The following is a 13,259-nucleotide window of genomic DNA, read 5'->3' on the forward strand; positions in this document are numbered from 1 at the left end:
CCAGCCTCCTCCCTACCCAAGCTGTTTGGTGTTCTTCCTCCGTAGAGGTCAAAGGTGTCCCGTTGAACAGCAGTCAGCACTTTGCGCATGCCAGACCAGTGCAGCCTCTCTGTTTGTTACCTTGTTAACTTCAAGTAGAGGCAGTTTGGAGGTTAGGGGCCATCTTGGAATTCTCTGACCCTGGATTCTGGAGCCCTACTCTCACACCTCTTTGTCTTTTGGGTGAGGGCTGCAGAGAGAAGCGGATTGTGCGGGATTCATCCTGTGCCTTTTGGGCTTGCAGCCCAGATCGCAGAACCAGAGTTGCTCTTTGCACGGAAGGGTTTGCCTTTGTTTTGCTGGGAAGTTGTTACTGAGGACAGTGTGTGCCCTGCAGCTCTTAATAATATAAAATGTATCTCTTCCTAATAGGCGGTTAAGGAAGAAGGGCAGGATCCTGATGAAATTGGCATTGCGTTGGAAGCCACAAGCAAGAAGACTGCAAAGAGATGTGTTAAAGGTATCCGCTTGTACTTACTGCGGCTTGGGGGCTCTGCCTTTAGAGAGCTTAGCTAGAGAACTGGTATTTTAGCATTCTCCCTGTCCTCCAAGTCAGGAGACCTCCTTTGATCCTCACTGTCCTCCATGTAACAGGCTTGCTTTTTCACCACCTAACGTGTAGCTTTGTCAGGGTCCTAGGGAGAAATAAAGAGATTTGTGGGTGCCAAGTAAAATTAAAATACATACTAAAAACATCTTAGCTCTTGTCATTGGAATTAAAAAAGAACTAGAGTAAGGCACACTCTTAAAGCTGCCCCAGCTGGTCTGAGCAACCAAATGTGTCTGCTTGGCTTCCTTCCTGGTTCAAAAAATAGGTCTTAAACCAAGGAAAACGGCACCAACCTGAGACCAGCTTCTCTAGGGTCCAGAATAGATTGTTGGAGTATTTGCACTCAGCCTGTGTTTTACCACTGTGATTTTTTTTTTATTCAGATATAATTCACCTACTCTAAAATTCACCTGTTCAAAGTATATAATGTGCTTTTCAATGTATTCACAAAGCTATGCAACCATCACCACTTTATAATTCTAGAACATTTTCATCACCCCAAGAAGAACCACCCATGCCCATCAGCAATTTCCATGTCCCCCTCCCCCACCCTTAGCAATATCTAATTGAGGTTCTGTCTCTAAGGATTTGCTAATTTTGGACATTTCATATAAATAGAATCATATAATACCGCCTTTTGTGTATGGATTCTTTCACTGAGCATCATGTTTTCAAGATTCATCTGTAGTATAACTTACCAGTGCTTCATTCCTTTCAATGGCTGATAGAAGTTGTTTTGGAAAGCATTTAATTCCATAAAACTTTGAAACTTCATTAGCTATCATCCCCATTGTCCGATTTTACTGTGATAAGGACAATATAATTTGAAGCTCCTGTATGATGGGCTTGTTTTTCTTGCAAAGTGCGGCACAAAAATTCTCACAGCTGTACATGTCCCATTCATCTAAAGAACTGCCAACTTCAGGCGATAGAATACAACTGCTTAGAAAGTAAAAAGAAATGATTTTCTAGCAAGACAACTTTTCCAGAACTCATCTAACTAAATTTTGTGCACGTGTTTTGAAAGGTTAAATTTTCGAGTTAGGTTACATAAGGGATTTAAGTTTAAATTTTAAAACATTGGTGTGTGTTTGCTGCTCATGAAAATGTCCTTATTTCAGCTGTAAACACTGACTATCCAAACAAATACAGATTGCGAGAGATGGGTCTATAGCAGGAGACATACAGATTCCTCTTTATGCTTTGCTGTTAAGTTATCCAGCAAAAAATCCGATCGGAAAGTCTGATTTTGAATAGCTGGAGCAATTTAAAATTTAAAGTTTAAAACTTTATGTAGATGCTCATTTAGAGTTGTGAGGTTCAAAGCTTATTAATCAAAATATTCTTGGCTCCTAACAGATCTTTGAATCATTAGAAAAACTAAACCTTAGCTGAATGCTTCAAATACTTGTCTGAGTGTCTGGGTTAAAGCATAGGTCAAATCAAAGCTATTTGGAGTTAGCATTTTGTCAGAAAAGCCTTGATACTAGTTGGTTCCATTGGTATGGAGGGAGCGTTTGTACCAGTACAGCTCTAACTGGGATCTGGGACTAGAAGGGCACGGGTCCCTTCCCCTTCTTTTTTCAGAGAAGTCACCAAAGCCCAGGGAAGAAACAGGTGGCCAGGGTCCTGGGGCAGAGGACAGCTCCTGCAGGTTGCAGATCCATTGTGTTCTTTGGAGGTGTCTGGGCACATGGTTAGTTAATAGAAGTACTCCTCATGGTGTCCTGATGAAATTAAGTCCTCGAGACCAGCAGTAATCAACCAGTAGATTCCCAGCGTCTGCCACAAAGTTGGGGTAATTCTGGGAGTTCATGAGTAACTGCTACCTTTCAAAAGTAGAGGGTAGCTAAACTTTCTGAGAGAAAATTTTGTTGTAAATCAGAACAAGAGTTCTCTCCCCAGCTCATCTAAACAGGCAAAATTGTTGGAAACTGTTGGTATGTTTTGAAAGATTAAAATTGAATTAGGTTGTGTTAGGAATTAAATTTGATTTTCTGGTGTTTATGTCCCCTGCAGCCCCCCCCCCCCCAGCTTTTAGTCAGCCAAGACAGGCCCTTGGGATTGGGGTGCAACCTGTCTGCCATTCCCACTCCCACTCCCACTCAGGATGTTTTTTGGTGAAGGCTTTTTGCTTCATCTCTCCTATTAACATCATTTTTAAACAGTGCATTTCAAAGGACATGCTGGGTTTAGATATGATTGGAGATGGTACAGATGTAGTTTTTGAGTCCCAGCTTTGGAGTGGAACCAAATTCTCATATCAAGTGCTGATGATAAACCTGCTAGTATTGTGGGGAGTATTAAATAATGTGAAGAGCACAGTGTCCAACACGTGCTCTTGTGAGAAATTGTTGATGATAGTAGGGAATGAGATGCTTAAGGTGTAGATTTTGCAGTTGGCATCTTTAATCAAAGATTGAAGTTTCTTAACATTTAATTTTCTCATTTAAAAAATTTTTACATTTTTTATATATTTTACATTTTCCAAAGTATCTAAAAGTATGTATGTGAAAATGAGAGTGTCTCTTATAGCTCAGTTCTTTAGCCACGGCTGATGGATTGCCTTGGTCACATCCATCTGTATGTTATACAAGTGCACCCTCACACTTGCACGTATAAATAGATCTATGTGGGTAATGTTGTGGACGTTTTCCCATATCACTAAATATTCTTTAAAAGCATTATTTTTTTAAGTTGAGAAAGGTGTGTTATTTTACAGGGTTTTGCAGACTTGACACTGTTGACAGTTTGGACTGAGTGCTTTGTGGTAGGACACGGTCTTGTGAGTCATGGTGTGTTGGGCAGCATCGCTGGTCACTGTCTACTAGATGCGAACATCACTGCCAGCTGTGACATCAAAAACGTCTCCAGACATCACCAAATTACACCCCACTGACTCCCCATACCCATATCCTGCATGTGAACAAAATGCAGCACAGTTTGTTTCCCTTTTTTATGTTTTAGCTGTGTACACTATATCGATAGAATAAATAATCTTTGCTTTTAATTTCTTGTCATTTTGGTGCACATCCTAACGGAAATTCCAGAATAAAATTTATGTGCATTTTTAAGGCTTTTGAAACATAGGGAACCCAAAGATTTTACTTCCATTCTGAGTCAAGAAGTTTCCACCCTCCTTCTCTACCATCCTTTTTGGGAATACCTAGCATTAAATCTCAATAGTTGCTTTGCAGTCACAAAACCCAGGATGAACACTGACTTTATGGTAGCCTTTACCTTTTTGCCTCACAAAAAGTTCTTGGGCTAAAGAGTGACGAAAGGCAGAGGGCCTGTTTGCAATGGGTGCAGCACAGGGGACGCAGTAGATCTGTCATCCAGCACGCTGGCTTTGGTTGTGGTTCTTTGGGTACTGTTTGAACATATGTTTTTTAGTTTTTTTAGTTTAGTTTAGAAGTGCCTGTTTTTACTTTTTGCTCATTTTTCTTCTGGGATGTTAGTTAGTTTGGAGTACTTTTGAAATCTTTTGATGGTCTGGATATTTTGTCCAAAATCAAAATACTTTCATAGTATTACAGAAATTCAGATTTTCACGTTCCAATTGAGACCAAACTATGTGTTGTAGAAGAACAGGCACATTTAGTTTCCTTATATGTTCTCACCAAGATTGAACTGTGTCACCTTGCATCAGCTAATTATGAGGCCAAAACCTGAGTGTTGTCTGATTGAATAATTATTCTGTAATTAGGACAAAAGATGGAGGAGGAAGGCACAGAAGACAATGGCTTGGAAGAAGATTCCAGAGACGGACAGGTATGTGACATCACAGCGGGGGTGGTGGCAGGAGCTCCACGTCGTCGTCCACCTGGTCATTAACACCTTTCATTCGCCTTCACAGGAGGACATTGAAGCAAGTTTGGAGAGCTTGCAGAACATCGACATGATGGATGTGAGTGTGTTAGAAGAGGCTGAAGTCGAGAACAGCAGTGCTCCAGACTTTGGGGAAGATGGCGCTGACAGCATTCTTGAGTCCCTCTGCGAGAGCAAAGAATACGTGGCTGCACAGCTGAGAGAGCTCCCCGCCCCGTTCACAGAACATGCTGTAGGTAACTCAGACGTGGGGCAGCGTCTGCAGCCCCGGGGTGCCTCATGCTGTGTGCCTTCTCAGCCAGAACACACTGGTGATGGGTTAAATAATAGGCAGCTAAGTCACAGTCACCGTAAATAACACCTAATCCAGTGTCTAAACCTTGGGGTAAATTATATCCATTTACACTCCACATAGGTCATATGTTAACTGCTGGATTACTTCTCTGTAGTAATGGAGAATATTTTTATAATTGAGTGGGAAATGCTTTCTAAGCACAAGTTATAAAATGAAAGATTGACACAGTTGATGGAAGTGTTTTCTTTAAAAAAAACTGTAGAAGATGAGAAAATAAAAATAGTTTATGATCTCACCGTCCAGAGAATCCTGTTGATATTTAAAAAAAAAAGTTTTCCATACATAAATCAGTTCAGACAGGCATATTAAAAGATGCAAAATACATTGAAGAAAAGTGTTTGTACCCCCAGAGGAACTCCAATTAAAGGGGTCCACTCTTTGCTTCATGTAAGGGTTGGGTTAGCTCTGTTACAGTGGTGCTTTCCCGCCTTTCACTTACAGTCTTTCGGCATAGAGCTCTCTGTGGTAGTCCTCCCAGGACTAGTTCCTGGTGTGATCTCACCACCTTGGCATCTTAGTTTGATTTTATTTACTCAAGGCATCATACCTTTAAACTGGGAGAAAAGTGCCCTTGTAGGACTGAACTTTAAATTTTAAAGGTCAAAAGTCACGATTTCCAGATAATCATTGCAACTCAGCCTACGCTAGCATCAAGCTTTGATTTGTCATCTCTCAGCGTGATCCTGTTGTGTGTTAGTTATTTCTACAGCATGGACTTGGCTTCTGAGTCTTAGTTAATGGAAACATCCAGGTCATAAGTTTCAAACCTAGAAAAGGAAAAAAGAAAAATATTTGAGAAGGGATATTTTTGTATCTCACTTTAAAAAGGTAAAAAGCCTTCAAATTTAATAATTTTTAAGACAGCAGTTTTCCTTCTGTATAGTAGATAATAAAAAGAGGAAACAAGTTAAGTGTTTGTTTTAAATAATACTGTAGAAGAAAGTCCCCAGTGATTGTTAATTTAAGTGTTGTGTTACTACCAAGTGAACTGGGAGCAACGTGAAGTGCATTTTCCTTTCAAGTTCAGCTTTGAAAGTTCTGAGGCTGGGCAGTATATGCTGACCACCAGTGGGTGGAAACTGCCTGGGAAATGAATTTGCCCCTTTGTTCATCTGGCTAGCACTGACAGCGCCAGCCCTCTGTGAGCTACTGTCAGAGGTGCTGGTGTCACCCAGTCCTAGAGTGGACAGGGAGGCAGGAGTTAAACTGAATACGCCTTACCCCCAGTTTTGTCTTCTGAGGTTTCAGTTACCAGCAGGCAGTTGGAGTCCAAAAATACTAAACAGTTAGTTTTAAAGTGTGCAGTAGTGTGATGACACCTTGCACCGTCCTGCCTGGGATGCAGGGTGTCCCTTGGTCCAGTTTATCTACGCATGCACATTGCTGCTTTGTAGCGTAGGGAAAACACAGTGCATATAGGGTCTGGTGCTGTCCAAGGCTTTAGTCATCCACTGGGGGTTTTGGAACAAACATACTCCCTGTGGCTAAGGGGGACTGCTGTCATCCACCAGTGGACTTGGAGATAGCAGTTGATGCTGTGAAGGAAATAGACATGTAGGTGGCCTGGAAAGTGGTGAAGCGTAGGCCTTGGCATTCATAATTCTGTCTCCGCAAAGTAATCTTCCAGTTTTTTTCAGGTGGATGGGGAAGGCTTCGAGAACACTTTGGATACTTCGTCATTGGACTTCAAAGTACCTCCGGTAAGTTACCAACTGGTTCTGCATGGCTGGAAACTTGACGTGAGTGGTTAATTTTCCATAGTGGAAAAGAGCGTGTGTGTGCGCGCACGCACGTAAGTGTGTAAGACAATGCATTGAGCATCGGTCCTGAGCTAGGTGCTGGGGATAAGAGGCTGAGCCAGACGAGTCAGCATCAGGGTTTGCAGCCCAGTGGGCAGGGTGTTAATGACCAACAACAACATACCTAGAAGGGAAGTTCCACAAGGGAGAAGTTAGAAGTTCAGGTGATTGGGCTACAAAAGCACTAAAAGTCTTCCCAGAGAAAGTTCTGTTCAAATTAACGTCTGACAGGTCAGTTAGCTTGGTCAGGTGAAGGGGAAAAGAAGACTTGGGGAGAGTGGCTCACTGTAGGGTTGGAGAATCGGGGGTGGGGCTGAGGAGAAGGTGGGGCTGACCCTGGAGGTCCGAAAGCTGATGGTCCTCAGTACTGTGCAGAGTTGGGGTCAGGGAGAGGTGTTAAGCAGAGTGGAGAAATGGTTTTGTTGACAGGTTCCAGTTATAAATGACAGTTCTGTATTGGGAAAAATACATTTTTCTCTAGTTTGGTGTGATGTGTGACCTCTACCTTGACTGTGGGAGTCTTTGCCAGTTACAGGGGCCATTAGGTCAACTACCCTTGGACCTAACTTGGCCCAGCTCCAAGGGGGGAAATGGATGGGCTGAGTATTCCTGCTGCCTAACTGCTTTTGCTGGGGAGAAACTGACAAAATGAGCTTGTCTTTGTTGAATTATGGAATGAAATGCACTGTTTTGAGTGGAGAAACACTTGTTTGGAACAAGCATTTATTCATATTTAATTGAAAGTTGTGTCTGCTAGCGGACTCTGTCCAGTTATTAAAATGCTTTGTGCATTTACTTTTTCTTTTCTTTGTTTTAAATAGGATATTGAAGAACCTCTGTTGGAGCCAGGTACTGATAAGAGAAACACGACAGTTATGGTTTGAAAGTTTTCCTGCTATTTTTTCCAGGCTGTCTATATATTTTAAGCTGTGTATGGTCTTGTAAATTATTTTAATGGTGGACAATCCAGATCGTACAAGGATCAGAGATTGGAAACCCATTCGTATCACCAGATCTGTGGAAGTACCGTTCTGGTTTGTGGAGGTCAAATATATTTGGTGAGATGTAGTGATTATTTTCATCTCTAACCACATAGAGTGGCATTTAAGTAATTTCCCCCCTGTGATTCTTCCATGTGTTTCTACACATGAAACAGATCTTGTGATATTTGCCGCAGTTGTTTTGATTAATGCAGTTAAGGCAGGACAAAGCGGTGGTCAGGGCATTTGTAACCTGAGAAGTGACTGGATTCCAGAAGAGGAATCGGAGTTTCTTCATGAAAATTTCCAACATGTTGTCCCCCTTCTGGACTGCGTTTATCTCCTGCCGGCGGAAGAGATTCTGGTTTTCATGTTGGACTGTTCTGTTAAAAGAAATTCAAAGAAATTTGGAAATTGAGCTGTTCAGTGAATGGTGATTGCATTCGATTCAGCACCTTGGACATTGGGAAAATGAGTCGAAGACCCAGACTTGAACAAAAACATAAAGAAGACTGTCGAGAAGCAGCCACACGGTTGTAGGTGTTTGAATCTGTGGGGGCCTTTTCTCTTCCATGTAGCGTAGAGGCTTACTCTAGCAGTCGGTTGGAGAGCAGGTAGTGTAACCAGTGTAACTTTGTGTACCCGCGGGTTTTCCAATCTCTGTGTAGCTAGCAGTTCTCTTCGTGTTAGTGTGGCAGCCGTGCCAGTTCCGCATTTGTGATTGCTTTATTTCCCTGGTAATTAAACCTTGTGCCATTCTATTCCTGTTAAATCCGTAGAAAATGAGAAAATACTCGACATTTTGGGGGAAACTTGTAAATCTGAGCCAGTAAAAGAAGAAGGTTCCGAGCTGGAGCAGCCATTTGCACAGGATACAAGTAGCGTGGGGCCAGACAGAAAGCTTGCGGAGGAAGAGGACCTTTTTGGCAGCGCCCATCCGGAGGAGGGTGATTTAGATTTGGCCAGCGAGTCAACAGCACAAGCTCAGTCGAGCAAGGCAGACACCCTGTTAGCGGTAGTGAAAAGGGAGCCCGTGGAGCAGACAGGCGATGGCGCGAGGACGGACTGTGAGCCTGTAGGGCTAGAGAAGCCAGTTGAGCAGAGTAGTAAAGCCCCAGAGCGCACGGAAGCCTGTGGCGAGGAGGCCGCGGAAGCGCCCCCGGAAGCCTCAAGCCCAGAGCCCAGGGATAGCAAAGAAGACGTGAAGAAGTTTGCTTTTGAAGCTTGTAATGAAGTCCCTCCGGCTCCTAAAGAGTCCTCAGCCAGTGAGGGCGCTGATCAGAAAATGAGGTTTGTTTTTTCTCAGTTTTAGACCAGACGCTATCTCCTTTTCATTGGTCGTTTAATGACACACATAAGCTGTTTGTTCTGCAATTGGCCAGCCAGACTGATGCAATTGTAGTTTACTTCTAAAGAATGTTTTATTTCTCTTTGTGTATCTTTAATGGGTGATTTCAATTCCTTTTGTTTTTCTCAACCTACTATGGTTGTGCTTTTAAATTGTTAAGTGTTCCCTTCAGCTAAATCGAATTGACTTTTAAGAATCTGACGTTGTATTTGGGGGGTCAGATTTTCAGTATAAGTTTGCAAAGGTGCCTGTTAAAATTTTATTTCAGACTAATTTTCTGGTAGGTATTCAGTTTTAGCACATACCATACTTTTGATTTAGTTCTCTTTCGTTTTCTTCGTGTATGAGTAACATTAACTTTTGTCTCTAGCTCTTTTAAGGAAGAAAAAGATATAAAGCCAATCATTAAAGATGAAAAAGGTATGATTTAACTTAGGTGGCAGGGACCCACCTAAGGATCTCTTGTTTTGGGAGGGAGGGGCCTGCGGGTGTCCACATTTTGGATCCAGTAGTTGGTTTTATTATGGATTACTGGAGTTAATTATCTATTGGTATCTCAGGAGACTAGTTTTAAATGTTAGTGAGCTTCTGTACTTTATATCTTTATTGTGACTGTGTGATTGTCATTTATGGAGTAATGAAAGTCCTGTTACAGGACAGGAATATTTCTACTCATTGAAAAATACAGTTTTAGAAACTGCTATTTTGGTTGAAAACTGATCATTGAAAGACATTTCAATTTCTAACTGACATGGATGTGATTATTCCTCAAGTGAGAAAACTCAGTTTCTGTGGTCCAGCTTTTTCGTCTTTTATTCGTGTGTTGGCAGTAATTAAGTTCTTGAATCAAAAGAGTCAAGATTGGAATTAGTTAGGGTTTAAGAAAGAGCTACAGTCTTGCTTACTGTTATGCCCTGAGACAAAGCATAACCGGCTGCCTCCTGCCTCAGGTCGTGTCAGCAGCAGTTCCGGTAGGAATCTGTGGGTCAGTGGGCTGTCTTCCACAACTCGAGCAACAGATCTGAAGAACCTTTTCAGCAAATATGGAAAGGTATGCCCCCCCTTACATCCTGCCACCTCGCCTTGATTTGGCATTAAAAAATAAACTTAAGAGTTTAGAAACTTAATTCTTGCTTTGTTAGTTTTACTGGTTCTTGTTTCTGGTTGGGGAAAACAAGCAGAAGAACAACAGAAAGGTCCAAGGGTTGAGCCCACCCAGTTTGGGTGGTAAGCCTGGTTTCCGGCCGGGAGTGGATGACACGTGGAGCTCATCGAGCGCTGGACTGCTGCTCAGAAGAGGTGTAGGAAAGCTATGGTGTGGATGCCCCGCTGTTCTTTCTAGCTTCTCTTGGAGAAACTATCTTCAGGCAAATTCAAAACAAACCTGACAATCTGTACTTTTTCCTTGATAGTAAATGAAGAGTTGACTCCTATATGTCTTCTAGCATCATAAGTATACAGTTTGAGAATTGGCACAGGACAGTGGCTTAAAAATAAATCAGCTAATATGCTGGTGGCAGAGGCAGGAGGAAAGTAATACAATTTGAAAGCCTTCCAAGGAGTATTTAAGAATGATTCTTGTCTTGAAATTAGGTAGTGAAACAGTCTCACCATAAGTTATAGTGACCTGGTCTTCTGGGTGCCTGTGGGCTGGCCCTCTGGGAGAGAAGTAGGCGTGGAACCACTCAGCATCAGGAAGTTCCAGGCATCCCAGACAGAGGTTTGGCAGCTGTGTCATCCTGGCTACCCAGGCCGTTCCTCTGCTCAGGTCTGTGTCACCTGATCAGGTGTTGGTGAACACGTTAAGGACTTGGGCAGACAGGACCCCATAGAAGCGTTCCACAGTGCTTAGAACACTACAAAGCCAAAACCTATTAGTTTGCTTATTTAGAATCAGGGACTGAGTCTCAAGCTGAAGCAAATGGATACAAGGGCACTGTCACCATAGACCTTACATCTGGGGGAAGGTCATTTAAGAAATATATACATACCACATGTTGCAATAAGTGTATTAAAGGAAATTACAGTGTGCCATCAGTGTATGGTTGGAAGACCTAATCTATAATTGGGAGGTGGGTTCAGCAGACATTGCTGAGGAAGTGACATTTAGGTCAAAGGCTGAATTATGAGAGTTTGCATCAGAGCTCAGATCTGGACCAAAACATCCAGACTTAGAAAGGCCCCGTGGTGAGACAAACGTCTGGAATTAGATGAACTGACAGGCTTCTGTGAGGAGCTGGAGGGCAGGGGGTGGGATGAAGGGCCATGTAAGCTTTCTGTGGTAGCTGCTCTCACTTGGGTTTGTCTATCATAGGAAGTGATGCATTTGCAAGGAGAATGAGTCTGATGGGAAGGTCAAATGGCCCCTTTGGGGCTTAGCCCCCTGGCCTGGAGAGGGAGGAATGTGAAGGTTCCTCTCTGATGTGAACTGACATCTGTGTCCCTGTCAGCAGAGGCTCTGTCACCCTTGGCCCTGTATGGGGTGTTTTGGACAGATCAGGGCTTTCCTCCGCAGGCAGAGCAGGGCTCCTCCATCCCTGCAGGCAGAAACACGTACGTCAGGCCCTGCTGGGACCTTGGAGAGCATGGATCCCACTCCGTATCTCACAGTTAGGGAACACTGAGGTGCAGAGAGAGGAGATGGTCTGTTCACATTGACCCACCAAGTCGGGGGGTCAGAGCCAGGGCTCCTGTGTGTCAGGCTCTTTGCCTGTCCTGTGGGAACATTGACACGTAACACGCACTGGTATCGTGAGGTTTAAGTCTGGTCTTGCTTTGTGTTTTGTATCTGTCCTATTTCTTCTTGGATTCCTTACACCTGTTAATCTGCTTGATTTTGCATGGTGTGTTTCTTATGATTATTTGTAGTTTATTAGCTATATCTGGTGTATATAACTAGTTTATATTCTAGTTCCTTGAGGCGTACAGTTGGATTATTTATTGGAGATTTTTCTTGTTTCTTGACTTAGGCATTTATTGCTGTGAACTTCCCCCTTAGAACTGCTTTTGCTGCATCTCATAAGTTTTGGTATGTTGTATTTCCAGTTTTGTTTTGTTTCAAGGTATTCAGTATATTTAATGTCCACTTTTTTTTTAGTTTTTATTTTTTAATCAATTTGGGGGGGCTGTTAATTAGATTGGTTGATTGATTGATTGATTGATTGGTGGAGGTGCTGGGGATTGAACCCAGGACCTCGTGCATGCTAAGCACAGGCTCTACCCCTGAGCTAGACCCTCCTCCCCGCTCCCTGTGACGTTATACCAGTTCCCGGATGGTAAAGGAGCCTGACAGCAGCACCCTGCCGGCCTTTGTGATGTTACCATTCTACGTGTTACTTCTGTTTAACCAAGCACACAGTGTATTATTAGCTGTGTATGTGTGTGTTTTGTTTTTTTAAAGAGAAAAAACATCGGTTTTTAATTACCCACGTGTGTTTACCATTTAGGGCTGCTCTTTTTTCCTTTTTGTATATCCAGGTTCCCTGTGGGTATCATTCTCCTCCCTCCTTAAACATATATGGTGGTGCAGGGTTAGCGATGATGATTTCCTGCGGCTTTTGCTGTGTCTGAGAGAGTTGTTCCTTGCCTTTGTTCAGCTGCGTATAGAAGTCAGGGCTGGCCAGTTTCCTCCTAGGTTGCACAGCCGCTCCGCTCCTCATGGCTTGTGTCGTCTCCAGCGGGCTGGCCGTCCTCTCATCTTTGCTCCTTGATGGACATGCGTCGTCTTCGGCTGCTGTCAGGATGTTCTCTTGACCGCTGGTTTGGAGCAGATGCTGCTGCTGTGCTTTGGTTTCGTTTGCTTTTTCCTGTGCTCGTTGCCAGTGAGGACTCTGCAGGTTGTTGCACAGGTTGCTGTTGCTCTGGTTCATTTGGTTTTTTCCATCTCTTTTATCAGTTTCATTTTGAATGGTTCCTCTTACTTTGTCTTCAAGTTCCCTCATTTTTTCTTCTGCCGTGTCTGTGTGAGTCCCATCTAGTGTGTTCTGTCTTAGAAGTTTGAAGTATCTTCCATGTGCTTACCTGATATGCTCTGCCTTCTTGAACATACAGGCTGTGGCTCTCCTTGCCCACTGGTTCTGCCACTGTGTCCTTTCTGGTGACTGTTTTTCTTTGTTAAAGCCATACTTTCCTGGGAGGAGGGTATAGCTCAGTGGTAGAGCATGTGCCTAGCATACTGGTTCAATCCTAGTACTTCCATTAAAAATAAAAGAGCCCTATTTTCCTGCTTCTTGGCTAGCCTAGTGGTTTTTGATGGGATGCCAGGTGATACGGCTTTTACCTTGTGGGGTGCCAGTTCGTCCTCTGTCCCTATAAACGTCTTTGAGCTTCTGCTGGGGTGCAGTTCAGTCACTTGCTC

At 43.1% G+C, this 13,259-nt stretch overlaps 1 protein-coding gene across 1 annotated transcript in view; it reads left to right on the forward strand.

Annotated features, from left to right (window-relative positions):
• Positions 1 to 13,259, forward strand: part of SAFB2 (scaffold attachment factor B2) — a 31,295-nt gene that overhangs the window by 1,101 nt on the left and 16,935 nt on the right. The window contains exons 2-9 of the mRNA XM_032465818.1: positions 412 to 499; positions 4,299 to 4,363; positions 4,449 to 4,652; positions 6,413 to 6,475; positions 7,396 to 7,423; positions 8,334 to 8,844; positions 9,273 to 9,322; positions 9,853 to 9,953. Coding sequence (XP_032321709.1) covers positions 412 to 499; positions 4,299 to 4,363; positions 4,449 to 4,652; positions 6,413 to 6,475; positions 7,396 to 7,423; positions 8,334 to 8,844; positions 9,273 to 9,322; positions 9,853 to 9,953 — 1,110 coding nt within the window. The remainder of the gene's footprint in view (positions 1 to 411; positions 500 to 4,298; positions 4,364 to 4,448; positions 4,653 to 6,412; positions 6,476 to 7,395; positions 7,424 to 8,333; positions 8,845 to 9,272; positions 9,323 to 9,852; positions 9,954 to 13,259) is intronic.

This window comes from Camelus ferus, chromosome 22 (genome assembly GCF_009834535.1).
Source record: "Camelus ferus isolate YT-003-E chromosome 22, BCGSAC_Cfer_1.0, whole genome shotgun sequence".
Classification (NCBI taxonomy): domain Eukaryota; kingdom Metazoa; phylum Chordata; class Mammalia; order Artiodactyla; family Camelidae; genus Camelus; species Camelus ferus.